This window comes from Podarcis raffonei, chromosome 3, assembly GCF_027172205.1.
Source record: "Podarcis raffonei isolate rPodRaf1 chromosome 3, rPodRaf1.pri, whole genome shotgun sequence".
NCBI lineage: Eukaryota > Metazoa > Chordata > Lepidosauria > Squamata > Lacertidae > Podarcis > Podarcis raffonei.
In genome coordinates, this window is record NC_070604.1 from 81640086 (window position 1) to 81666783 (window position 26698).

The 26698-nt window shown below is 40.3% G+C and overlaps 2 protein-coding genes and 1 non-coding gene across 10 annotated transcripts in view; 2 read left to right on the top strand and 1 right to left on the bottom strand.

The window, feature by feature from the left end:
- The window catches only part of ADSS2 (adenylosuccinate synthase 2), a 28426-nt gene extending 4936 nt beyond the window's left edge, over positions 1-23490 (bottom strand). The window contains exons 1-9 of one of the 2 annotated variants that reach the window (XM_053382697.1): positions 23190-23489; positions 9691-9793; positions 8278-8346; positions 7504-7554; positions 5687-5753; positions 2849-2956; positions 2556-2637; positions 686-812; positions 210-364 (exon numbers count right to left, since the gene is read on the bottom strand). In XM_053382697.1, coding sequence (XP_053238672.1) covers positions 210-364; positions 686-812; positions 2556-2637; positions 2849-2956; positions 5687-5753; positions 7504-7554; positions 8278-8346; positions 9691-9793; positions 23190-23366 — 939 coding nt within the window. In that variant the 5' untranslated portion in view covers positions 23367-23489. Of the gene's footprint in view, positions 1-209; positions 365-685; positions 813-2555; positions 2638-2848; positions 2957-5686; positions 5754-7503; positions 7555-8277; positions 8347-9690; positions 9794-23189 lie in introns of both variants that reach the window. The other variant, XM_053382699.1, reaches the window with a different exon arrangement.
- Positions 23491-23655: 165 nt separating this feature from the next.
- Positions 23656-26698, top strand: part of CATSPERE (catsper channel auxiliary subunit epsilon) — a 51893-nt gene continuing 48850 nt past the window's right edge. For 4 of the 7 annotated variants that reach the window (XM_053382692.1, XM_053382689.1, XM_053382691.1 and 1 more), the window contains exons 1-3: positions 23656-23933; positions 25400-25448; positions 25863-25936. In XM_053382692.1, coding sequence (XP_053238667.1) covers positions 23851-23933; positions 25400-25448; positions 25863-25936 — 206 coding nt within the window. In that variant the 5' untranslated portion in view covers positions 23656-23850. Of the gene's footprint in view, positions 23934-23990; positions 24068-25399; positions 25449-25862; positions 25937-26698 lie in introns of those variants that run through there. The other 3 variants (XM_053382693.1, XM_053382694.1, XM_053382696.1) reach the window with 3 other exon arrangements.
- TRNAN-GUU (transfer RNA asparagine (anticodon GUU)) lies at positions 26074-26153 on the top strand. Its single transcript has one exon. It is a non-coding gene; the product is annotated as a tRNA-Asn (tRNA).

Below are 26698 nucleotides of genomic sequence, written 5' to 3' on the forward strand. Positions count from 1 at the left end.
TGAGGTGGGTCGTAACAAAAGCACTACCACCATACAAATAAATGGTTTTTAAAAAAAAAGGATATGGGTCCCCAAATGCATATTGGATTAAAGGTAGGTCCCAGGTGTGAAAGGGTTGGAAGACCACTGTGTTAAATAATATTTCTGAGAACTGTACATTCATTTACTTTGTTCCAATAACTCACATTAATGTTAATTGCTATACTTACATTGTCTTGTTCTGTGGGAAAGGCACCAATTCCAACTCTAGTTGTGTATGCTTTCACAACTCCATATACTTCACCAACGTTCTGTGGTGGCATACCCAAGCCAGTGCAAACACCTCCCACGGTACAATTTGATGAGGTCACGAAAGGATAAGTTCCTGTTTCAGAAGGGCAAGGAAAAGAAGATAGGAATGAACTAAGAGTAGCACAATTATATAAAATATTATCATTGCATCTTTCTACTGAAAGGTAACTGAATAGCAAGTAACACTGGTTGTTATTTAAAATGACAACACACCCTTAAAAATAGTGGTATAGCTTCAATGCCAAGATGTACAATGAACATTCAATGTACAAGAACGACTATAATGCAACCAGTCTTAAACAGCTGTATTCTGCACAGTCCTTCAAATATACATGTGACAAGTGACAAGTACCTCACACATTGAGACTATGATAAAAAAAGACTTTATACATACCAAAATCAATGTCCAGTAGTGCTGCATTTGCACCCTCTACTAAAATTTTCTTTGGTGGGCCGTGTAAAGCTTCATACATAAAGTATACACCATCTCGCACCATTGGTTTGAGCCTTTCAGTGTAACCCTAAGACAAACATGTCCTAGAGATTAGAATGTAGTAAACTACAATCTTCAAAACACACTGTAGACACTTTACTAAATAGGCAGGCAAATAATTATTCTGTCTTATAATACAATAAAAGTGTCATTTGCTATTTGTTAGCCATGTCAACCATAAGCTATTCTTTGTGTCAAGGAGAATGTGCATAAGAACAAAGCATACAGATGTCATTTATTAGTTCTTTCTCAAGTTAAAATTATTAAGAGTCCTGCTGGATCAGACCAAGAGTCTAACAACTAATCCACTATCTTGTTTTTAACACTTGCCAAATATCTGCAGAAAGCTCACAAAGAGAGCAAGAAGAAAAAGTCTTCCCCTCTTTGTCCCCCCTGCAAGCACTATTTAGGGATACACTATTTGTGAATTTTGAGCGTCCATTTAGCTACCACAGCTAATAGCATTGGTAGACCTATGCTCCACAAAATTTGTCTACCACTGTCACTGCCACATCTTGTGACAGCAGAATCCTCAACTGAGCTATGCACTTTAGAGGATTATCGGAAGAACTACCTTTTCATGAACGAGAGTCAGTAGAGCAAGGTGGATGCTCCTGAGGAAGACACCCGATAAAGGCAGAAGTTGCATGACCTTGGATAGTTCCAAGCAACGCTGTTACAAATCCACTTCAGTCAGTGTACCTCTCATGCAGTAAGAGCAAGAGTAGAAATGAATGTGCTAGTCAGTTCACTGTGTTGGTCACTACTATTACCCTCCTCCGCCTGGAGTGCAGACATCTGCAGTGGGGCACCTGTGGAACCTAGTAGGCCCCTTGTGAAATTGAGAGCCCTGCATAAGCAGAATTCTAAATCTCACAGGTATAAGTATGGCAGCCTCCCTACTGCAATGACTGGAAAATAGCAAGGGCAGGCATCATGGGTCAACAAAGGTAACAGGTAGCACACCTGTCCCGTTTTTTCTCATGTGATTCTACCTGTGTCAGGGAAACTAACAATTGAATATGACTAAAGTATGCCTTTTATCCATTTCCCTTGGGCCAGACTATCCCTCCTAAGTTCTGCCTACTTTTTGAAGAGCAGAAAGCTTTACAGGTCTAGTCCTCTGGCATGAAGTTTAGCACTCCATTACATCTCAATCAGCTTCTGCTTTATGAATTGTCTGTATTGCTGAACAGGCATAGGTTACTGTGATGTTCAGGGTTGGGGTCATGTCAAGGTTCACTGGGTGACCCTGAGTTCCAATACTATAAGAGAGAGAAAATGTGTTTTGATCCATATATTTTCCCAATACCAAGAATGACTGTATGCAAAAAAGGCTTTAACCAATGATTTTCTGATGTAGGGCACAAACCTTTACCAAGCTATACACTAGCTCTCAGGAGAATTGTCACATCAATGTAGAATATGAGCTTCTAAAAGATAAAAAGACCACAGGATTCCTTTTCTACATGAAATCTAAGATTCAGCAAACAGGTTTAATTCAGTAAATAACTGACCACTGTGATAAAGCTACTGGGCCATTTGTTTCTGACTTATGATAACCCTAATGCAGGCAATTTGCTAGTTAAAGCGATAAGTTAACTGACTGCTGCTTGTGTGCCAGAAGCAGTGTTTCTTTATCATTTTATCAGAAGAAACATACAAAAATAAATCCATCTGTGTGTGTGTGTATATATATATATATATATATATATATATATATATATATATCAATTATGTCAAATAATTCCACAACTCCTCTATAGTTTACCTTCAGTCTTTTCAATTCTCCTTCAATGTCTATCTCTAAGGTAGGGTAAACAGACTTGTACTGGTTGGCCAACACTTTGAATCTAAAAAGTAAAATAAGTACAAATAAATTATGCTTGCAACATTTTTTTAAAAAGCCTTGATAAAAATTTTAACTTAACACATGTGAAAACAAAAACAGACTCACAAATGAGAGATCCAGTAAGGGATTTTTTAGAATATGAAAATCAGAATATACAAGCCCTAGTAATAAATTTATTTGAAATATTTACATTACTCTAGAGAAGTGGTTACCTTTCTGAAAATTCATTGAAGTCAGAAACTAGATCACACATTCTGAGCCCACTTCGAGCTGCTTTAGAAGAATACACTGGACCAATTCCCTTTTTTGTAGTTCCCAAGCTTTAAAACACAAAAATAAAAAACATACACATACTACACAATCTGTGACTATCAATTCAACTAGGTTGTTGTTAAGTTTCTAAAAATAAAATTACTCTGGAAGTATGTTGTACATACTTGGTAGTTTAAAATTATCATTCACTGAGGTCAAACATTTGCCCCAGTGGGCACCCGGGAGAAGAGGGAAGATTAAGAAGAAACAGAATCCTGGCAGGTGGTGCAAAACATCCTCAGAAGTGTTAGTTGTAATGCTGATATACAAAATACTTAAAAAGGTACAGTCTAAACATTATTTAGTATTTACCTTAAAGGATGAACGAACATATCACATTGTTTATATGTATTTCATATGCATTTCTTCTGTGCAAATCTCAATGAATTTTCTTAACAGAGACTGTAGTGGTGTGAATCTTAGCATGCTAAGAGTGAAGAGCTTACTTAAAAGTAAAGCAACATACAGGGTATATCTCAAACGTGGTGGAACACAGCTGAGAACTGAGACTAAACAAAAACAACACTATTATTCAATGTGGTCAGAATAGTTTATGCTTTTAGACTACGGTTATATGTAGTAAGGAGCTCATTATTTCCTGTTATATGACCTGCACTATACTTTTCTTCTCAGCATGGCTACTGCACATGATAAGCCATTTGCCTATCTCCACCCAAAGGCTATGAAACTGCTCTGTGCCATAGAAAGCCCATAGAATTGAGGAAACCTATTCCTGGTCAAATTATGAATCAAGGATCTTGGATGCCTAACTGTAAAGTCTGTCTTAGAACTGTGTTGCCTGAACCAAGGCTAATTGGTCCTTCTGTCATAGCAAGAGGTCTTAAGACAACTCCAATAATTGGTTTAACAAACTACAGTACAAGTTGTCCCACAGATGTTCAAACCAACCATGGAATGTTTCCCAAATTTTTGTTTTGTTTTCCAGCTGCTTTTGCCTCAAGCCTTTAGTAGTCTGGTGAAAATCTAGGGTGGGATGAGCAAATACACCATTGTTAAGAAGGGTTCTGGGTTCATATGTAACAGCAAGCCATAATTTAAATCAAGGTTCATAAGCCATCAATAAACCATGATTATAGATCGTGATTTGATGGCAGTGAACAAACCGTAGCTAAGCTATTGGGGAGGTTCACACAACACTAAGTTAAGGTTTAATCAACAATGGTTAGGTATTGTTTGCAAAACAGGCCAATGGCATCAATCAAGGACAGGTTGAGATTTGCAAACAAATCACAGATGAAAAGGGGAGTGGAGAAGAATGTAAACACAGCCTGTTATGAGTCTCATACAATGACCCAGTCAGATTTTGTTTTGTCTGTATCACATTTTGTGATACTAGCAAAACTTCAGATATGCAAATTTACAATACAGACAGGCCAAGTTCTGGAAAATGGAAAATGTTAACAACACAACCAACTTTTTCTCAAAAGGAGAAAAATTTCCTTAAAAGAGCCATTATCATTAATGCAGCAAGTCCATTACCTGTCAAAGTACAGCAACAACCTAGACTTCTAGAGTCCATTCGCTATACTATTCCTAAGTATCAACGACAACCACAGAACTCTTGAGTCAGGTTTGTATTATTTTGATTTATTTTAAGAATACATGATCAATAGTTCAATACTTCCCTATTCCATCCATATTTGCAAAAGGAAATATGTCAAGTTTGATTCTTGCCTTTTTAAAAACAATCAGCTGTGCAATTTAAAAAATACTAACTGCATGGATGGAAATGAAATCAACATCTTTATGTTGTACTAGTGCCTAGGAATATATCAAGAAGGGAGGGGATACACTTAGATCTACTGATTTTGCACCGTCACCATGATTGAGGAAGGATACATAATCCAACAAAATAACATGCAAATAAACAAGTCCCACCCCAGGACAGGCTGACAGGATCCTGGCCAAGAATATTTCCTCTTTTGCCCATGACCAATCTAATTCTGAATGTACAAAGGAATTAAATGTGCTAAAACCCAGATATGACTTTTCAATTTTCACAAAGGGTGTGAAGGTTTCCCAATCATTCAATATCATACCACTATCATTTCAGTGGATCAGTGTGGGGTGGAAAAATAGAAAGCACACACACTAGTATTTTCCTAGTTCTGACCTTAATTCATTCATCATAACCTTATCACATGACATCACCATTACGCACATTAGGTAACAGAGCTTAAGAGCCTTGAATCTCTGGAAGACACCCAAAATGTTCTGTACTCATTATGCTGTAACGTGATCCAGAGATTCAGATACATTTCCCATTCCTGCTGAAGAACAAGATTCACATCAGTGATAAAGAGCAACAGTTTTACGGGTTTGCTACTTGGAATTTAACATATGCTCTGCAAAAAATATATCCAAGTGAACTGCAAAGGTATTGAGGCTTACAATTTAAGAACAAAACTGTTGTGCAAAAACTAACATCTTAAGTGTATTCTAAAGCTGAAGAGAATTTTGTTGTGCCCTTCAGGTTGAAAACAAACTAATTTTGAATCCTTGAATCACATGTCTTAAAGTACATACAAATAAGTGGGAATGTACAGGTGTCCCAGATTTTCTTGCAAAAACATTAAGAAAGAATCTTACTGCAAAGCACCCTTAACAGCACACTCTATTGAATAGATTCTGGAAGTGTACTGGCTGAAAAGCCCTCCCTGTCACTCACAATTTCTTCCAGTATTTACAATTAAAACATTTGACAACACATAACATACTTCTTTCCTGCTTGCTCTTGTCTTTGTTGCTCCTGGATGCCATCAGCAGCTTGATGGAAGTCAAATACTAGGAATTTGAAGGGTACAAAATGAACTCTGTTGTATTAATACCTGCATTAAGTACCAAACTAAAGTAAGCTATTATTTCTCATTAATGTATGCCAAAGTATTTTGGAAATCATCATTTGCACTAGACATATAAACTTTAAGTAACAAGCACCTGGAGAAAATACAGCTGTTTAGTAAAATAATATTTTAGAAAAAGCACTTCAATTTGGGAAGACTAAAGTCAAGGCAAACAAAGTATGCAAACAAAGCACTACAGTATACTACAACTCAAGAGGTGTCAGTCAAACCTTTTCTGTTCAAAAACATTTGCATTTCTCCAGGGCTACTGACATTCCAAGCATCTTAAAATTCTCTTATATTGCAGAAGTTATAGAGGCTGAATAGAATACATAGAATGCATCTTGTTATCCCAATAACTGGGGGGGTTTACACTAATCAGCAACGATATTCTAAGACTGACAAAGGCAGCAAAGAAATACACCAAAAGGGTGGACTTGCTTTGTCAATGGCCGCATGTGTTGAAAGGGGCCATAAACACACAATAATCTGAAGTGGAAACACATTTCGAACATTAAAGTGAAAAGGCTGGTTTTAACATACCCTGCTTCTTATCAATATTAGGTAACTTTATTACACTGCTTAACAATCTTTGTTTAAATTGGTTAATCTCTGTGATACAACAGCAGTTGCTAGTGTTTTAAGGCAGGGAGGGGGAATTGTTCCTGAGAAACTACTTAAGAACCATGCTATTCATTGGTGTTTTGCAGCAAAGGAGGGGACAATCCAAGGGTAACACGATGCTTTCTTGTCTCCTGATCAGCTTAACTGGATAGATTGGGGAAATGTCCACCATCTTCATCTGTTATGAGTTTGCTAGACCTTTGATGCTTGCAGTAGAAATCATTTTATGTGCAGAAGAGAAAGCCAAGATACTTCCTCCCTTGCATTTCTTGTTTGATGGGACACCAAAAAGGTAGACGGATAAAGACACGCTTCAGGCTAGCTGTTGCTCATGTTGCCATTTGGTCACCCCTGGTATAAATTGCATTAGTATGCAGTATAGAAGACATAAAGGTAAAGGTAAAGGGACCCCTGAACATTAGGTCCAGTCGCGAACGACTCTGGGGTTGTAGCGCTCATCTCGCTTTGTTGGCCGAGGGAGTCAGTGTACAGCTTCCAGGTCATGTGGCCAGCATGACTAAGCCGCTTTCTGGTGAACCAGAGCAGCACACGGAAACACCATTTACCTTCCCGCTGGAGCAGTACCTATTTATCTACTTGCACTTTGGCGTGCTTTCGAACTGCACATTTATTTATACATAAGGCAATAAATAAGATGATCCTCCAAACATTCATCTTGACGAATTCTTGACATAAACATTCATTTGTGGAAGAACACATTTACTATAAAACAATTACCAGTTTAGATAGAAAACACCTCTTGTTTAAGTGTTTGATTTCCACTTTGATAGCCAATGCAGTATTTGATACCAGAAAGCTAGCTTTAGAACCCTGTCTACTGTGTTGGGAGGCTGTTCTCTCAATAGCTGTTGTTGAATAATGTAGGGGGAAGTCTACATTTGAAGTGGGCACAACAAAAGGCCCCACTATGTGCATGGAACATTCCCCACAGGCCTTTGTATTCTAACCTATATTACTGCTAGATATTTACAAATGAAAAACAAATCAGAGCTACAGATTAAAAAATACTTTGAATCATTTAATATATTTCAATATTTTTTACTTACCAATATGAGCTCTGTCAGATATAATTAATCTTTTTTCCCAACCTTCCAATCCTTTGAAAAGCAACAAAAGAAATATTGGGGGGGGGGCACATTTAGAAATCAGTTACTTTTAATGGCCAAAATTCTATGCATTTTTAAAGAGGAAAAAATTCCACTGTCTTTGGTGGTACTTACTCCCAAGTAAGTGTGCAAAGGATTACAGCCTAATTTGATCAGTTGAATGAAGAGACAGTTTAGAAAATATCACAAAACTAACTCAATGTAGCTTGGAAAAACCAAACAAATTTCAGTCATTGCTATTTGTCTCAAACATACAATATATTGAAAATGGATCTATATAAAACACTGGCTTATGAACACTCTAACTCGCAATAAAAACCCTAGATATTTATTTAATATTACTTCCATTTAAATTCTATTTCATCATGTGGCTTTAAAAAAAAGTGGTGCGTTTAGATAATCTGAACACTAATCCAACATTCTTGGCCACTGAAAATTTTAAAATTATATACAGCGTGTATTTGTATTTTAAAGTGTTGTATGTCATATACCACTTACTTTAAGGTGTTAAATAGAATTATATGGGGGGGGGGGGAATTCTGAACAAAAGAAACAAATCTTTGAGAATTGGTTACTTTTTCCCTTAATGCACCAAGTGGATACTATCAGGCAACTCAGGAGCAAAAACACATTGGTAATTACCAAGTTCTGCTATATACCAATGCGAGAGAATCCTCACCATCTCCCTACGATACCTTAGAAAGCTGTTCTTACCTTTTCCTTTTTTAACATTTTTCTCTGCCTCTTCAAACAATCCTGGCAAGTGAATTACCACACCATTTCCTGGGGAAAGCATGAAAAGGGAGTGATCAATGAGGAATACAAGAAGGTTAAAAGTCTCAAAAACCCCAGTTTTGACTTTGAAAAAAGGAAAAGCATTTAAATACTAAAATATATCTTATATTACTTACTTTTCAGTTAAAGTCTAGGGCATTGGTAGGCAAACTAAGGCCTGGGGGCTGGATCTGGCCCAATCGCCTTCTAAATCCGGCCCGCAGACGGTCCGGGAATCAGCGTGTTTTTACATGAGTAGAATTTGTCCTTTTATTTAAAATGCATCTCTGGGTTATTTGTGGGGCATAGGAATTCGTTCATTTATTTTATTTTTACAAAATATAGTCTGGCCCCCCACAAGGTCTGAGGGACAGTGGACCGGCCCCCTGCTGAAAAAGTTTGCTGACCCCTGGTCTAAGGCTTCAATCCAATGGTGACTTTGTACAGTGGTACCTCAGGTTACAGACACTTTGGGTTACAGATGCTTTGGGTTACAAACTCCGCTAACCAGGAAGGCAAGGTTGAAGTGGTACTTACTTGCACAGGAGCCAACTACTAGGGGACAAGGTTCCTTTGTGCGCCCCCCCAATAAAATATTTGAGAGGGCTGCCCTCCAAAGTTGACACCCTTGCCCTCCTTCCAGTATTTTATTCAAGTTGACATCCCTGCTTACTTGGAAGGGCAGGGTCACATCCAGATGATTGTAGTCTGATAATCTAGTAGTCCAGGGATAGTCAACCTTTTTATACCATCTTTCTTGATGGTAAAATTTCCTTACCGCTCACCAGCACTCAATGGAAGGAGGATTAAGCTTGTGCCGCAGAACCCCCGACCAGCCACCTAGAATCCTGAAATGCCCACTATGGGCGGTAGGGACCAGTTGACAACCCCTGATATAGAGGTTAACAACTGGACAACAAACATGGATTTTACGCATTCTAATGGTACCCAAGAGGCTGATATTGATAAACTGGAAGAATAAAGACATGATCTCCTTTAATCAGTGGATTGATAATATGATAAGACTTGCAACCTATGAACGGACTGCTTACAGACTCTGCTTGGATAAATACAAGAATATTTGGAACAAATTTATACAAAATGTAGTAGACTATTAATATTTACATTAGTATTAAGATAATAATATCAAATTTATAAAATAATGTCTGGGTTAGGGTATTTTTATATATATTCATATGTGTTTTTTCCCTTTTACACAGTTGTGTGTTTTGTTTTTTCCTCTTTATGTATCACTTACTGCGTTATATTTGAAAAATTATCAATAAAATAACATTTACAAAAAAAAGACTTCAAACTGTAGAGGTACAGTATATTCTGAAAAATACTACTTACCAATAAAAGCCGTAACTTTTGGATTGATGATACCACTGGGTAAGAGATGGAAATCATATTCCACAGAATCTACTACGACAGTATGCCCAGCATTGTTGCCTCCCTGCAGGTAAGATAGGATTTATTATTCTTCATTTTTTCTTAAAATATTTATTAAAAGCTCACATTAGAACTATCAACCCTTTCATACATGTTGTTCCTGTCTGTTACTTGGAAGAAAAACAAATCAAGCTACTTTTTGCTTAACTTGGCAACATAAACAACAAATCTCAAACCTGTTACTAACCGTCTTGAATGTATTGACAATTGACTGGTCACTGATTTAAACTTGCTTCCAAGATGTATTTTCATTTACAAATACACCCACAACTTTTCAATCAAATTCACAATGCAAAAACTATTTCTAAATAAATAAATGCAAAAACTAAGCTTCACTGTGTGTCATGTGCAGTCAGTTGTTTTGACCAATGAAAGACCTCATTACTCCTAAAGCATTCATATTTTAATAAACTGTCATAGTTTAAACACTGGTTCAGAACCAGTGTGTTATGCTAACTATATTTTTAATATATTTATATCTCATAAAATTTATATACTGCTTGATTGTAAAAAAAACCCCAAAAACTCAAAGCGCCAAGAAAATTAAAATGAATCCACTTCAGTTGACAAAACTGCCACAAAGAAAACTCACAACTTACTTCTGTAGTGTGATGTTTGATTTTGGAAGTTATTCCTTGTAAAAATTATGAGAACCCACCCCACACCTTGGATCCATGTTTTGTGGCATGGCAGCAGGTTTCTTATTTTTTTGTTCAGTCAACCAAGAAACAAATGTCACATTTTCAGGAGGATCCATTTTACTGGCTCCAACCTGTGTGTGCATGCATGTGCCAAAGACAGTGCACGCTGGTTTTCATATTCTACTTTCTCCTTTCCTCTCTCTTACTCCAGCCTCTCTTCCCCAACTCCTATGTCACCCAACTTCCAGCCCCCTCCTGCTTCCTGCTTCCCTCACCCAGATAGTTATCCTTTCTCCCAGTTTTCTGTTCATTTGCTCAAGTGTTGTTCTGAGGTTCAAAAACCATACAGAGATGAAAGAGGAAATGAAGAACAACACTTTCCCTACTTCCTCTTCCACTGTTGTGTTGATCTGAGGCACACTTGGTGCTTAAGTAGGAAAGTGTGTCACTCTTCACCACTTCTTTCAGCATTATGTATTTTTCAAAGAAAAAGCACAAGCACTATCGCCACCTCATGAAGGAGGGGGCTGCAGATATTTTACAGGTGGTAGCTGAAGTCTTCAAAGGAGTCATTACTGAATTGGTAATTCCAGTAAAAAGCAACCAAGCTTTACCATTTTGTAACCTATTCTAATGCATAGGTAAACCAGTACAAGGATGATTATTTTAACACAGAAATACTAATAATTTGTAGCAAATAATTGGACAACCCTATGTGTGCTTCCTAAGTCCTGGTGCTTTCAATGGGGTTTATTCACAGGTAAGTGAGCACAGAACAATAGTCACAAGCATTCTTGTTTAGAAGGAAATAGTCACAAGCATTCTTGTTTAGAAGGAAATTCATTGTGTTCAATGGAATGCTAGAGCACATAGTCCTCTTTTGTTAATTAGATAATACAGTACAATCCTTAACTCACTCAGAGTTTAGGATTGTACTCTATTATCTAATTAACAAAAGAGGACAATGCTTTTTTAAAAAATTAGGCCAGTTTAACTGTGCTGTGTAAGAAACACACAGAATGTTCAGTGACTTTCGTGGTTGAATAGCTAGTAAAATATGCAAACACAGCATTCCAGTTATGTGAACATACTGGGCATATTTTTTCTGACAAGATTTACCTTGCAGTAGTCCACAGTGCCAATATTTATAGAGGTCTAGCATGCCATTTCTGCCATGTCTTAAACGTTCAAGAGATTCATAAAGCATTTCATTGGCAGACTAAACCGTTAATTCATTTGCCTTGCCTATCTTATCTTTTTCATACATCTAGAAATTTAGAATCACCTTTTTGATCACCTCATGAGAATTAGAAAGGGGTTCTATACATGAGTTCAGAAAAGAAGGATGGTGTTCTCTACAAACTTTTATAATCCCATCCTATGTTACTTCATATTCTTAAATAAAGTCAAAAGAATAGTACATAAATTTCAATGAGTTGTATCCATTGAAGTTGTCACACTCTTGCAAGGGTTTCTGTTCGTGCAGTAATACTTCCACTGGCATATGGATGAGGGGAGGGGGGAGCACACCACACCGGGTACCATTTGGGGAAAGGGTGCCATCGCAACCGCACTCCCAGGATGCGCACCACACGGAGGTCCGTTCTTAACCTGAAACTGTTCTTAACCTGAAGCACCGCTTTAGCTAATGGAGCCTTCCGCTGCCACCGCATGATTTTTGTTCTTATCCTGAAGCAAAGTTCTTAACCCGAGGTACTATTTCTTGCTTAGCGGAGTCTGTAACCTGAAGTGTATGTAACCCGAGGTACCACTGTATAGTGAAATCTGACTTCTAATAAGTTCTGTTACCTTTAAAACAATTTAGGTTTTATTTGATCTGGAAGAACTCTGAAGTTTAAGAAATGTATACAGACCAAAGCCTTCAGCAAAACATATGATTCAAAATTAGAAAACTATATTTGGCCTGAGTGCGTTGGTATGTTATCTCTGCAACCATGTTATCTCTGCAACCATAAGGACTAAATGATAAGAACAGCGTCCAAAGCTCATCATGCAGCTCTCCTGCCTATGCTGTTCTTGTAAGACATGATGCCGTCTTGCCCCAAAATGGCAACTAGACACTCCATTTTGGCAACTGTAACCTTGGTTTAAGGAGCTATTTGGTGCCCAGCTTATATATCTGAGTTTCTAATGCTGGACATAGAAATGATCTCAAATTTCAAACAGCAGAGTAAAGAGGTACATCTGCAGCATACAATGAAAACCATATTGTAAACAGCCCTGTGACCCTTGGCTGAAAGGCAGCATAGAAATCTAATTAATAATAATAATAACCGTAAATGAAAGTAACAGCCACACTTCTGTGGGGAGGGAATTCCACAAGCATCCCTTTCTTAAGGAAATTAGAGATCAGGAAACCCTTATATCAGTGCCTATAAATCAATATCAATGTTATTTTCAGGCATCTCAAAAAGACTAACTTTGGATTCCAAGTTTAAATAACATTGATCTGAAGAGGTAATGCTATCATTTGATCCCATAGTATCTTTTAAAATTGAAAACATTTTATACAAATAAGAAATGTTCTATTTCCTACATTCAAGAATAAGAAATGTTTCTCAAGTCTCTCTAGAGCTGCTCATCCAAAAGAGCTACAAAGCTCATGTCCTTACTTGAACTTCTTTCCTAGCAGTAACCTAATATGCGAGTTTCTCTTGCTGATGAATAGTTGTGAGCTACTTGAAACTGTGCAGGCATTTCATACATTCAACTTCTGGGGTAGAGGGGTGGGGAATCAGTCTCCAGTATTACTCTCCCTTTAGTAAAGTGGATCTCCGGCATCGAACCACACTGGGCACATGCAGCAAGAAGAAAGCCAGAATGGGTTCCTGGGAAACAAGGATCTCTTTAAAAATCTTACATTTGGGGAAGGGAATCTGCCTGCCTTCCCCACTCCAAATATTAGCTTAAATAAGAGTTGGCATGTGTGCACTTGCTTCTGTCACAGCAGTGTTTCACAGATGCTGTGTTGTGCTGCCTTGAAAGTACTTGTTAGAAAAAGAGGTATAAATTACAGAAACAAATTCATTCAGAAATTACTTTCTCTGAGCAGTTGCATGGGGCCAAAATCCCTGCCTCAATTACCATGTGCGGGCAAATGGAAGCAGAACCTTTCTACTCCTCTAAAGTGGTTGTTTGGGATATGGATTTCCCTCAAGAATTTTGCAAGCCAACATGCTTGTACTTCCTATTAATAGTTATTTGTTTAATGAATTTTTATCCTGCCCTTCCTTCTTGGGGCTCAGAGCAGCATTAAAATAAGCTAGTGCATGCTGCTGAAATTATGGAATTTTTATTCCTTCTCCCAGAGGAGGATTTAGGGCAGTGTGACCGATTCCGCCACACTGGCCACTGAGCATAGTGGCCGCTGCAGAGCACTGCAACTATGACATAGTGAATTGAGCAGAACAGAAGGTGAGATGCATGGGGTGCCAAATTTTGGCCTTGCAGAGGGTGCCACTAAAATTTGAAAGATCAAAGTTTGCCCCTGCTCCTCCATTCCAACTGCTGCCATGTCAGGGAGGAAACAACTCTGAGTCTGTCTTGTTGTCATATGTGAATGTGGGTTTCCCCAAGCAAACAAGACTGTGGGTACTTTCCTCCCTGACACTGGTGCCTGAAATTTCAGCAATGGGCAGAAGCACACTGATTCTTCACATTAAATCATAGCTTATTTTAACTGTGGTTTAATGTGGAATGCAAACTGGGCCAATGAGCTACACTTAGATAAAACACTACTTTCAATATAACAATGCATGCCAGGCCTAAAGATATTAAAGAGAATGAAATCTCCACTTAGACTGCACAATTGACATCCACCTGTACAATGACACTTCTTTCTTCTTCTCCTCCATGCAGTTCCACATGTGCCCCCAAAATCTGCTAACACTCCAAGCAGATTTTGGGGGTGCACACAGTAGAGGAGAGGAAGGGGAAAGACAAGTCCGCCACCAATGTCACCCACCAACCGCTGCTCAAACTATGCTACCAGACAAATAAGTATGCTAGCCATATGGAAAACAATCACACAGCATCAAAACTAGCAGACTCTTAGGCAACATTCTAAAATCCTTTCAGTCCCCAGGTCTCTACATTCCCATATAAGCAGACTAATATAGTAATATAGAAGAGGAGTAGAAATGACAGGCTGCATAACGTATCAAATCCAGAGGAGGAATATAACTATTCTAGTATGAGCTGCACCGCAACTTCAACTATGCATATCTATAAATCACATTAGCTACGCTTACTATGGATATACTGCGTATCAAGTGTTCTGAGGGCTACAGCTGAAAGGACACATGTGAAATCTTAGCCAAGCCTGTGGATTGCAACTACACTCTTAGTAAATTTCTGCTGAAAAGGTTAACAGTATTTTCCATGAAATGGAACAGGATCAGACTACAGAACAAGCTTGAAATCCAGATTTTCCCAAGCAGCCAAATTCTAAATCCTATCACAGAATGATTAGTAACCCATTTATTTATTTATTTATTTATTTATTTATTTATTTATTTATTTATTTTACTTGTAGTGCTTATGCCATAACCTCTTAAGGCAACGCAACATTAAAAAATAATTAAAACACTATGAAATAGATAAAAGTTACTAAGATTGGTCAAATATGTAAATATGTTTCCCCATCTCTTCCATGTTCCAACTTGCACTCACTTCTGAAACCTGCTGAGTCAACTAGATGTTACATCCCTCAAAGCTGCCGCTTCTTCACTGGGCTGCTGCTAACGCCCCTCATAGCCTCTGTTGGCAGATGAAGGAGGCACCAGAAGAAGCAAAAGTCTAGATACTGTGGGGTTCAATATATCCCCTATCACAAGTATTCCATCACACCATTTGCAGAAAACAGTGAAGTTTTATACACAAAATAGACTGCAGTTGTGGAATGAATATTTTTTTTAAAAAGAATTGCCAATTGCTCAGATCATGTTTCAGACATGAATGCAATCCCTGACCACAAGCTGATAATCCTAAAGTATCTTAACTGCTATGCATGTTGACTAGTTAAGTAAACATATGTCAAAGGAAAAATGAGATAATATTTTAACAAATTAACACTTTACTGCAAGAAATCCGGTTGATTTCTGGCATGGTACATTACAAAGATTAATTTACCACTACTGTACACTGTTGTTTGCATTGTATATGATCAAATAATCTGACAGCTAGAAAGACAGGCTTATTTTAAAACTGCAGATGTAATCACTGGGACTCTTAAAAGAAAAAATCTACACATTAGAAGCCCTTAGGATACCTACATGTAAACTACCTAAGAAAACAAGTTTGTTTGCTTATTTGTTTGTTTACACAAAAGTGTTTAGAATTAAAATCATTTCTATTTTTAAACAAAAGATAGTGATATCCTATCCAGCTGAGCAGTGGAAAGTCTGATCCCTCCAAATCTGTGATATTTGTATCAGTTTTGAAGGAACCCTGAGCCACATAGCTCATACTAGGAGAATGTGATTAGCAAATGGATTAATGCAAGCTTTTGGTTCTGTTTCACGCCCAAAGAACTGCATAACGCTACCAGTGATGACAGGTGGAAATAATTCCATTGGGCTTTTCTCATTTCCTAAGTTCATTAGCAAAAACAAATGGATGTTAATTGCACATAAAAATTAGGCAAGCCTGGCAGTTGTGAAATTGTTACTTTTGTTTATTAGATACAAGGAAAATAAGCATGATAAATTAGATCACTCTAGGGCATCAGACCATTTCCCAATGAAAAATGAAAATTACTTTTCACAAGTTTGATAATTTTCCTATGCAAATTAAGGTAATTTCCCCAAAAGAGCAACACCAATGGAAACTATAGTTGAGGCTCACAATTTAACAATCTGAGAAAGTTAAAATGGTGCATGAAGATGGCAACTGATTTCACTTAAGAACATATAACCACATTGGCTCAGTGCAGCAGAAAACCATGCACCAGTTCTGCACACTGTTGGAGGCATACTTCAAATCAAATTAACATCCTTTAAAAAAAAAGAATTTATTTTAAAAAGAAACCTCAGTTTCCCATGCTCATTTGCTAATTTGAAAGCAACTGGACTTCAAAGCCAGTTCCTTTGATGATGTCACACCTTAACAAGAGTTTCAAGGTATCACTTAATCACTCAACTCATCATGGATGGTAAGCACTGCTGCTTACCAAACCAAGCCATTATCTAACAATGTGAACTCAGCAAAGGGATTGCTATCAGTTATACAGCAGTAATTGCTTTAAAAAACCAATCTATCATTACTCTTACAGCAGATTTATACCAAGGATGTCAATCTTTTTTAGAGATTTGTAAAATGCTGTAGATTAAAAATTCTCTAAATAAAAAAATGAGGAAGTTATAAGCAAATGGTGCACTGCTTTACCAATGAAAACTATGACCAGCATTCAGCATACTTTGAACTACCAAACCATCTATGCTATTGTTTTTGTGAGCAATAAAAGGCATTAAAAACATGCAAGATCCTTAACTAAAAGCACACAACCATTAAAAAGAATATTTAAACATGTAGATGAAGTGATAAGAAGCACTGCACCTCTGCAGAGTTTTAAGAAATAAAGCATGCTTACTTATGAAGCAGTCTGCCCAATTCACTAAGTCTTTGGCACCTGATAATTTTTGTCCACTTCCCTCCCCTCTACATTAGATGAACAACATAGGCAAGTGTTTGCATAAATTATGTCCACCTGACTTTTGGTAATTCCCTATCATAACGTAGCCCCCGCTGTTTAGAAGAATTTCTTGGCCCTTCAGATATGTTTTTCAGGGGATACATAGGAAGGAAGGAAGGAAGGAAGGAAGGAAGGAAGGGGAAAGGTGTGTTGCCTAAGGAGGCTCCCACTTGCACAACTTTGGATCCTACACAATATATGGGCCCACTCTTGAAGCAGCAGCAACAACAACAACACCATAGCCACCTAACCTTCACCAGAAAGTCCCAGGGCAGGATGCAACTATGTAAAATACATTAAAAACAGTTTAACAGAAATTACAGTCACAACTAGAATGGGTCCAGATAGATAGATAGATATAGATAGATACATAGATAGATGATAGATAGATATACAGAGACAGACAGAAAGTCAAAGATCAGGTTAAGCTCATGATGAAAGCTGCATAATGAAGGTGCCACAAACCCCCCTGTGGGTGTCTGCCACAGAGAATGCTTTCTCTCAGGGTGTCCCGCAACCTCAGCTTTTGAGGGCAGAAGAACTACCAAGAAGGCTCCAGTGTTCTGAGCTTAACACCAGAGTGTGTCTGTTGAGAAGGTGGCAACTGTTCAGATATTTGGGGCTTAAGTCATTTAAGGCTTTAGACACTAGTGTGAGCACCCTAAATGACATATAAAAATGAACAGGCAACCAATGAAGCTGTTTTAAAATAGGAATTATATGTGTTATAAATGGAACCCCAACAAGTGATTTGGCCCTTGCATTTTGGACCAGTTGATGTTTCTTGAAGGGCATGGGGGATAAGATGAAACCCTGCAGGACACCACAGAACAACTCTTTTTGAAATTGTTCCTGGAGGTAAGAGCAGACCTACTGAAGAACAATGCCCTCAACTCTGACCTGCCTGAGAAGCTCCAGAAGAATACCATGGTCAACAGTATCAAGGCCACTGAGATCAGGAAGAACAAGAAGGGTTGCACTTCCCACATCTCTGCTGCCAAATTTCATCAACCAGGGCGACCAAGGTAGTTTCAGTGCTATGACTGGGCCTGAAGCCAGACTGGAATGGATCCAAGCAATCACTTTCTCCCAAACATATCTGAAGCTGTGCCACAACACGCTCAAAGAGGGGATATTTGTTACTGGGCAATAGTTGTCCAACACATCTGACTGCAGGGAGGTCTATTTAAAGACCACTTTTTAATGCACCACTTCAAGGCGGGTACTTTCTCTCCTCCAGGGAAGCATTAATCCTCAGACACACCCAATCAACCCCCTACAGCTAAGTCCAAGAAGCCAAGACAGGCAAAGGTGAAAGGGACAGGTGGTTAGTTGCATATTTCCAATCAGCTTGCCACATCCTCAGACCACAGTAATTGAAACCAAGCCAGTACAGAAGGATCAAACAGCGCTCCATTGGACTTGCTCTGTGGCATCCAACTCTGCCCAAATTACAATTTGCCCAGTCTATACACAAATGTAACAGCTATCATTTCCTTCCAATGATGGCTGCAAACAAGCAAAGCATAATATGAAGAGATGCTCAGGGTTAGAGATGTGATGGGGGGGGGCAGATTTTTTAAAAAACCTACCGCTTCCCTGCAATTTTTCCAGTACTTTCCCCAGGCCTTCACATCTCTACTCAGGGTGTATTATACTTGTTCCTAATGCTAATAACCCATCATAGTCTAAGGTGCAGCGATTCTATAAAGAGGAATAAGGGAAAAATATGCTTATGAAGTAATACTGCCGATGACTTGGTAGTATGTGATCTTTGTAAGAAAACGCAGAATGTTGCTCAATGAGAAACTGATGTGTGGTTCTTGTTCCCTACTTCAACAGTTAAACAGACTTCAAGGTTTAGCCATTAATTGCACTTCAGTAGAAATCAGACTCACCACACTGATTTTTAGACACACTTTATGACCAGATTATCAAATGTACACAATATTTTTACAAGCTACATTTATACATTTTCATTTAAATGCAAACAAGAAAACAACATGCAGCATATGCTGTACTGTATTGTAACACTGGTGATATGTTATCACTTCAGCAAATAATCTAATTTGCTTTCTCCTTATCTGAAAGTTGTTCCATCAAAAGCAGGCATTGGAAAGCACCATTTTAATAGAACAAACTGGGATGAGATTGTGTGTGTTAAAAATCTCACTTCTAAGAATTGTGAAGGTTTCAGATTTCTGTGAATAGGACTATTATTTAAGTCAGAGGTGGGGACTTGTGGCCTTCCAATGTTGTTGCAAAACAGAGTGCTGTGAGAACAGAATACTTGGACTAGATGGGCCTTTGCTCTGATTCAGGCTTTTCTTGTGTTCTTAACGTCCAACATGAAGAAGTGTTCTACAAAGTTTGCCAACCATTTTGACACTTTTTGGTTGTCCTAACAAAAGTGTATTAGCCTTTCAATATTTTCCCTTCTTTCTCGTGATCAATTTACTTGAAAATTTTATTTTTCTAGTATTTTTCTTTGCAAAACCATGGGTTATTTCTCAAACCTTATTTATCTTGCAAGTTCACACCAGACAGATAAAAAGCCAGGATCTTAACTGTTTTTGCCCCATAGTAAAAAACACAGTGCAGCTTTTTAGACATGTTAAGACTTGCTGAAAATTTTCAGCTTCTGCCAGTCACTGACAGTTTGCAAAAGATATGTAGGACTATCTTTATGAGGGCTGCCCTTGAAGAAAACTCAGAAACTTCAACGGGTTCAAAATGCAGCAGGCAGATTAATGTCTGTGTTACCTTCAGAACTCATATAATCCATGTTCTAGAACAGCTGTATTGGGCTACCAGTTTGTTTGTTTTCATGCTAGATTAACACTCCAAATGACTTATACTTCAAATATGTGAAGGACTGTCTCCTCTACAGGCCCCCTTCCCCTTGTGAAAATCTGCAGAGGGGCTTCTTGGTAGTTCTTCTTCCCTCATAAGTTGCGGATGAGAAAAGGCATGTTCTGTGGCAGCCCTTAAGTGATGGAATTCTCTCCCCCAGATGTGCATCTGGTTTCTTATACAGCTTTCAGCAAATGTTGAAGATGTACCTCTTTATCCTGGCCTTTAACACCCAAGATATGTGTTTTCAGTACTGGACCTATTCTGTAATTGGTTCCAAATGTTTATAATTCTGAATTTTAAATTGCTGTAACTCTGCTGGTGAAGGGTAAGTAATACATTTAATAATACTAATGACATTTAACTGAACCGTAGCATATTAAGTGGACATTTATTCACATATATTTGGGACCCATTAATCCTACCAGAAACACTGGCTTTCACTGTCCTTGGAATCAATGTCAGAAATTATTATGGTGCTTTGTCTCTCCCACCAATCAACACACAAGGAACTCTAGGACTGGTAGTTCTCAAGAATCACACAGAAAGATTGGTGCTTCCCTGTCTCCCCAACTCTTAAGTCCTAGTTAAACTACACAAACAGATTATCTTTTAGAGAAGAGCATGGTTCAGCAACTCACTTTTCAAAATGTTGCTTCATCTGCCTTAATGTAGCTTCTTATTGGCTTCAACAGATCTTGTAAGATCTGGTCCACAAGTACATAAACACAGGGAAATAAATATAGTCAGGCAATTTACTGTATATTTACTGTAGTAAATTTACAATTTACTGTAGTCCCATTTCCTCATTTAGAGAGTAAAGGGATTGCTGCCTAAGCTGTCACTCCTTCAGATTTTCAGGCCATAGTAAATTAGGGTGAATGTACATTACTTACATTAATAACCCAGGATAGTCAGGCGATATATTTCTACCTGAAAAGAAGGGCCATAGTTCAGTGGTAGAGCCAGAGCTGGCTTCATGCTGGGTGCCCTGCCACCTCTACCAGCAGCAGAGAAGCGCCCCTGGGTATAGCATATGCATGCCAGATATCCTTGGTATCTTCAAAGCTAGGCTGAGGAAGGCTTCTGTCAGAAACCTTGAAAACACCTTACAGTACATGTATTAGCCAGTGTCAACAATACTAAGTTAGATAAATCAGTGGTCAGACTTGGTACAAAGTAGCTTTCTATCTCACCCATCTACCCACCCTACAGCTAGGGATAATGCAATCTAGGAGAATGCATATCTGGGAAAGGGAACAAAGCGGACAGCTCTATAATTTTCAAGTAAGACACAGAGCTGAGATTTGGAGATCTGTTAGTTCAGGCAGAGAAAGCATTCTTGAGAACTGCCTGTCTTTGGAGATTTTATATGACACTGTATATATGTAATTAAAAGTAAAATAATTCAAAATTCTATAAATCTCTGCTGAAATGGAAGGAAATCCAGATAAACACTATGTCCCTGGAACTTCTCACAGCTCAGGAAAGTGAGACAGAGCATAACAGTGTATTACTAATTTCAACACAACCAACTATGATATGAACAGGTGCTTACATTTGGAGCAGATAAAAAAGTAAAGTGTGTATAAACTTTTGTAGCTTCTAAATATGGGGTGGTATTCAAAGTGAGTCCTGCTCAGAGTAAACAGCCATGACTAATTTAGGTTCATTAACATCAAGTTGATCTACTTTTGAGCAGGACTTAACTGAATACAACCCATCGTTATTTGTGGCAAATATATGTACACAGGATTACGCACATACTTTCTTATATATCTGTATAAGAGAAGTGTCATGTGCAAAAACAGTTGGATCAGATTCTTAAAAACAACAACATGGCAGCCTTAGTTTTTTCTAAGTAGTCTAGGTATGGCAGGTCTTTTGATTTTTTCAACTCCTAAGCACAGAATTCCTACTTCATTGTTTAAGGCTGAGAAAGCACTTCCAACCTGCGCATGTTCTGAAATACACAGGCTACAATTTAGAAACAAAGTACCCAAAGAATTGTGTATGAACTTCTATGGATTCAACAGGGCACTTTGCATCACCACCTCTTGAGCTTCCTGCTCTTTCTCCACCCCTCCCCTGCCCTTCTGAAGACTGGAGAATCCTAAGGCTGTGTAAGAGGCTGCATTAGTAAGATGAAAACAACCCATGTTTTGTGTATGCAAAGCAGAATTTTAGGCATGCACATGGTGCACTTTGGATCCTAGGTAGTCCTGGTTGCAATTCTGATAGAGACTGCAGGGCCATTACCTGTTCTTTGGATTATCCGTTTCCATCAAAATCACTTAATGAAAGATAATAGACGTTTTGATAAGGATTTTTCAATTGAATTTAGGATCTTAACATTACCTGTATTATTTAAACAGCATTATCCACGTACTTGGAAGAAATTAGCTATACCAGATTGGCCATAAGAAGAGGGAGAAAAAGAGAGAAGCCTGGGTCTAGGATCTCTTTCTTTAGACATCAGGTATCACACAGAAGAAAACAGGAGGACGCTTGTTTCTTATTTTGGGCAGGCAACACAACAGGAGCGGTACACCTGAGATGAACCTCTCCTCCCGCCAGTGAACTCATGATGGAGCCTCAAGGAAGACAACAGCCTCCTGGCGAAGGGGCTGGCCAAGGCCTTGCCAGCAGCTCCTTCAGCCGCCTCTTTTCCGCCGCTGCATTTCGTTCGCCTGGGCGAAGAGCTGCCGCTGCTGCACTGCAGGGCTGCCCGAGGAGAAAAAGAAGCGGACGGCGGGAAATGGCCGTAACCGTCAGAGTAGAGAGAGATAAAAGAAACACGGGGGGGGGGGAAGGAACAGGTCGCTGCCGTCCTTCCCCACCGCCGTCCGTCACAAAGCAGCGTAGTCGGCCGGGGTGGGGAGGCGGCTCGGCGGCTCCAGGCGCTCGCAAGGAAGCAGCAGCCCAGCTCAGTCGCAACAATGGAGGAAGCGGGAAGAGACGGCTATGGGGGAAACGAAGGGGAGAGACTCGCCCTGAGGGCCAGCTGGTTAGACCTAGGCGGCGGGTAAAAAGCGCGGCGCCCGGCCTGAGCGCGGCAGTTACTATAGAAACCGAGGCGGCGGCGGCGGGAAGAGCCGCGGGGGGTCCGCTCTCGTTCTCTCTCTGCGGCCCGTCGCCTCCCCGCGCGCGCCTTCGGGAGAGTTCAAGGTGACTCGGCCCGCCCAGCTCCTCACCTGGCACCTGCAGACGATGTCCGCATCCTGCGCCAGCAAGTCCACCACTTTCCCTTTGCCCTCGTCGCCCCATTGTGCCCCCAGCACCACGGCCACTTTATTGCCGGGGTGCCGTGAGGCGGCCCCGCCGTTGGGGATGGTAGCGGCGGCGGCGGGCGTGGAGCCGCTTTCAGACATGGCTCCCGCAGGCGAAGGTTTCCGTATTGCTCTTAAGGCACATGCGAGGAGCAGAGGAGGAAGCGGCGCGCCCGACTCCGCCGGCGACGGCTACCTCATCCCCGCCTTCCCTCACAGTTGCCGCATCCCGCTCCGGCTCCTGCTGCCGCCTACAGGCCTCCCTTTGACATCCCGCTCCTGCGCGTGTCAGGAGGCCCGCCCCTTCATCTGCATAATATGTTAAATGCCGGCGCTTCGTGCCCATATATAGAAGGAACTACGCTGCCCATAGTGTCGCGCGGCTAACTTCCCAGTCTCGCCGTGAAATGGCCGCGGGTCATGCTGGGAAACGCAGTCGCCCCGGATCTCGCCTCAGCTGGCGGGACCGCGCGCTGCTCGCTAGCCCCACTGTGGCCATCCGCGCTGTTCTTCGTAGACGCAGAGCGAGCGCGAGGCAGCGTCGGTTGCTAACGGCGGTTTGGGGGCCGTTCTTTCGGCAGCGCTGATGGCGCGCTTTTTATCCCCGCTTGTGTGGGCCAAGCCCCTGCTGCTCTGCCTCTGGTTGAAGGGATGCTGGGCAGTGTGGAGGTGCGGGAGAGACGGATGGCCCGGGGGGCTGAACGGGTTGGGAAGGGGATGTCAGAGAGGCAGGTTTAAGGGTGCGAGAGGGGAAACGAGGAAGTGGGGGTGTCCATGGCTCAGGGTAGCGAGCGGCCCTCATGGTGAGTGCAGGTTGCATCTTGTGAAGAGAAAGGTAACAGATATGAGGCAGAGCACTCCCCTAGCCGGCCACCCAGGGGCCGTTACAGTGGTACTTCGGGTTAAGTACTTAATTCGTTCCGGAGGTCCGTTCTTAACCTGAAACTGTTCTTAACCTGAAGCACCACTTTAGCTAATGGGGCCTCCCGCGCCGCTGGAGCACAATTTCTGTTCTCATCCTGAAGCAAAGTTCTTAACCTGAGGTAATATTTATGGGTTAGCGGAGTCTGTAACCTGAAGCATATGTAACCTGAAGCGTATGTAACCCGAGGTACCACTGTACTTCGGTTTGCTCACTCTTCTCAGTCCGAGAGCCGCATTTGGAATCCCCTCCGAGGCTTGCATGCCAGTGGTGGGCATAGTGAAAGTGAGCACAGCCAGTGCGCCCACTCTCCGACATGGAAGGCGGCTGACAAATTAGGCGAAGGGAAGGTCGTCTGGCAAACACATTCGCACTGCACCTTACTAAGATACATTATTTGTCTATAGTGAATAGGTTTATTAAACAGAACCATGTTACCATGTTGGCAGAGACGAACTGAAAGCAAGCAAACCATCTTATCCAGTTCTCTGCCATATTTGTGCTGGTATGGCAGAAGTGAGGACAGAGTGGCATTTTCCCTCCTGCGGCTATTTCTGGTTTTTATTTTTGCAGCCAATTTCCCTCTCGTTATTTCCAGTGGAAGAGAAACTGCATGTACACAGGGCTGGCATATATTTTCCCCATTTCAGAAGCATGTCAGGGGGCGGAGAATGCTATGGATCCATTCATTGGCAACATGCCATCACCAGACTGCCCTCAGCATGCACCCTCTTTGCGTCTACAAACACTGGAGCTTGTAGTGTTGGAAGGCAAGGACTAGAATTTTCCATGACAGCAGTGTGGGAACTCTCACAACAGACCTCTCACTTTACCCTCAGAGAAGGATCAGTGGTCTCTGGGATGTCCTCCCAGGACATCCCTGGACTGTTTTATCCTGTGAGATCAGCAGAGAGACCTTCAAATATTTTCTGCTTCTCTTGGTTTATTCAATTCATACCTGAGCAGGGGAAACAGGCCAAAAAATCCAACAGATACCAACAGATAAAGCAGACAGCTGGATACAGTAATTCTTTAAGGAAGCAATGAATATATACCGGTAATTGATCAGACCAGGGTTCCTCAAGGAAGCCAAGATATTTAAATCACAAACTGCATGTATAGTATAGAGGTGTGCGTGTGCTCATTAACATCGAAAGACTATGAAGAGTTTTGCCTTTGTTAATGAGCACCTTGTTTTTTACTGTCTTTTCAGATATGAAACTTCAGTAGGGCATTATATTCTATTTACTGCAAGAACTGGTGTAAGTACTTCATGTTTAAGACTACTGTCCATACATAGGCTAAGATCTAATTTGGCAAGTAGAACTGGGTCAAACCTTGAACCACCTTGTTACTGTAACTTTACTCATTCCCACCCCGAAAGTCAAGTGACTTTTGCCTGCCCCAATTTTCTCCCTTACGAGGGGCAGGGAGGTCTGGTGGGGGCAGTGGGAAACCATGACCCATCCCTAGTAACAAGGAACATCCCAGAAATTGGTCGTTCCACTGTCATAGCTTTCAAAAATTTACAAAAGTAGGCTGGAGAATTCACTGCTGAATTCCAATTCATGCAGAAATCCAACACAATAATTTGTGCCAGGATTCCCAATATTTGATTAAAGTCATTTTGGCAGCTTTGGGCTTGAGTGATTCCAAGTTATCTTTTCTTTGTCTAGATACATTTAGTGTATGAAGGGTCTTCATTTGTTGAATGGGAATTTTCCATATTATGTACTATTGATGATAAAAGGTAAGGAATGCAAAAATGTGTAACACAGATGTGGGGCTGTCCTGGGGGAGTGGAATAGTGAATGCCCTGTGTTCTATGTGCTCCATGGGGAGTATGCTCAAACATGAGCCCCAGTTGAAGACAATACATGCTATATTGTCTACGCTGGGATTAGCTCAGTTGGTAGAGCATGAGACTGTTGATCTCAGGGTTGTGGGTTCAAGCCCCACATTAGGCAAAATATTGCTGCATTCCAGGGGGTTGGATTAGATGAGCCTTGTGGTCCCTTCCAACTCTACATTCTATGATTCTAACTCCAGCTTTATTGGGCTTTCACCCACAGTATAGACTCAGGCCCCTAATCTCACACTCCCTTCTTCAGGCAATACAGTCCCTTTAGTGATCAGACTGGTCCTACTAAGCTTGCTTACTCAGTGAAAAGGTTTCCCCACTTTATGGTGGCTACAGGACAACAATATCCCCCTTTGAAAATTTATGAGACTTGGGCAGTGATAAATTCAATGATCTTCTTATTAGCCCCTTCTGCAAACAGCCTAGGGTTACACATAGTTAGAAAACATTCTGTCAGAGGCAGTCTGAGAGGGATATGCAGGGGGGGAAATATGGGAGTATGGAGAAGGAAAGAAGAAAATGGAATTTGCTACTACTGAAATCCATGTTTTTTTGTTAACAAGGAGAACAGATAATTTTTCTGGACCCATAGAGCAGGTGGATTATTGATTTTAAAAAGATTTGTCACCTAGGGCTTGCCAATCAGAAGGT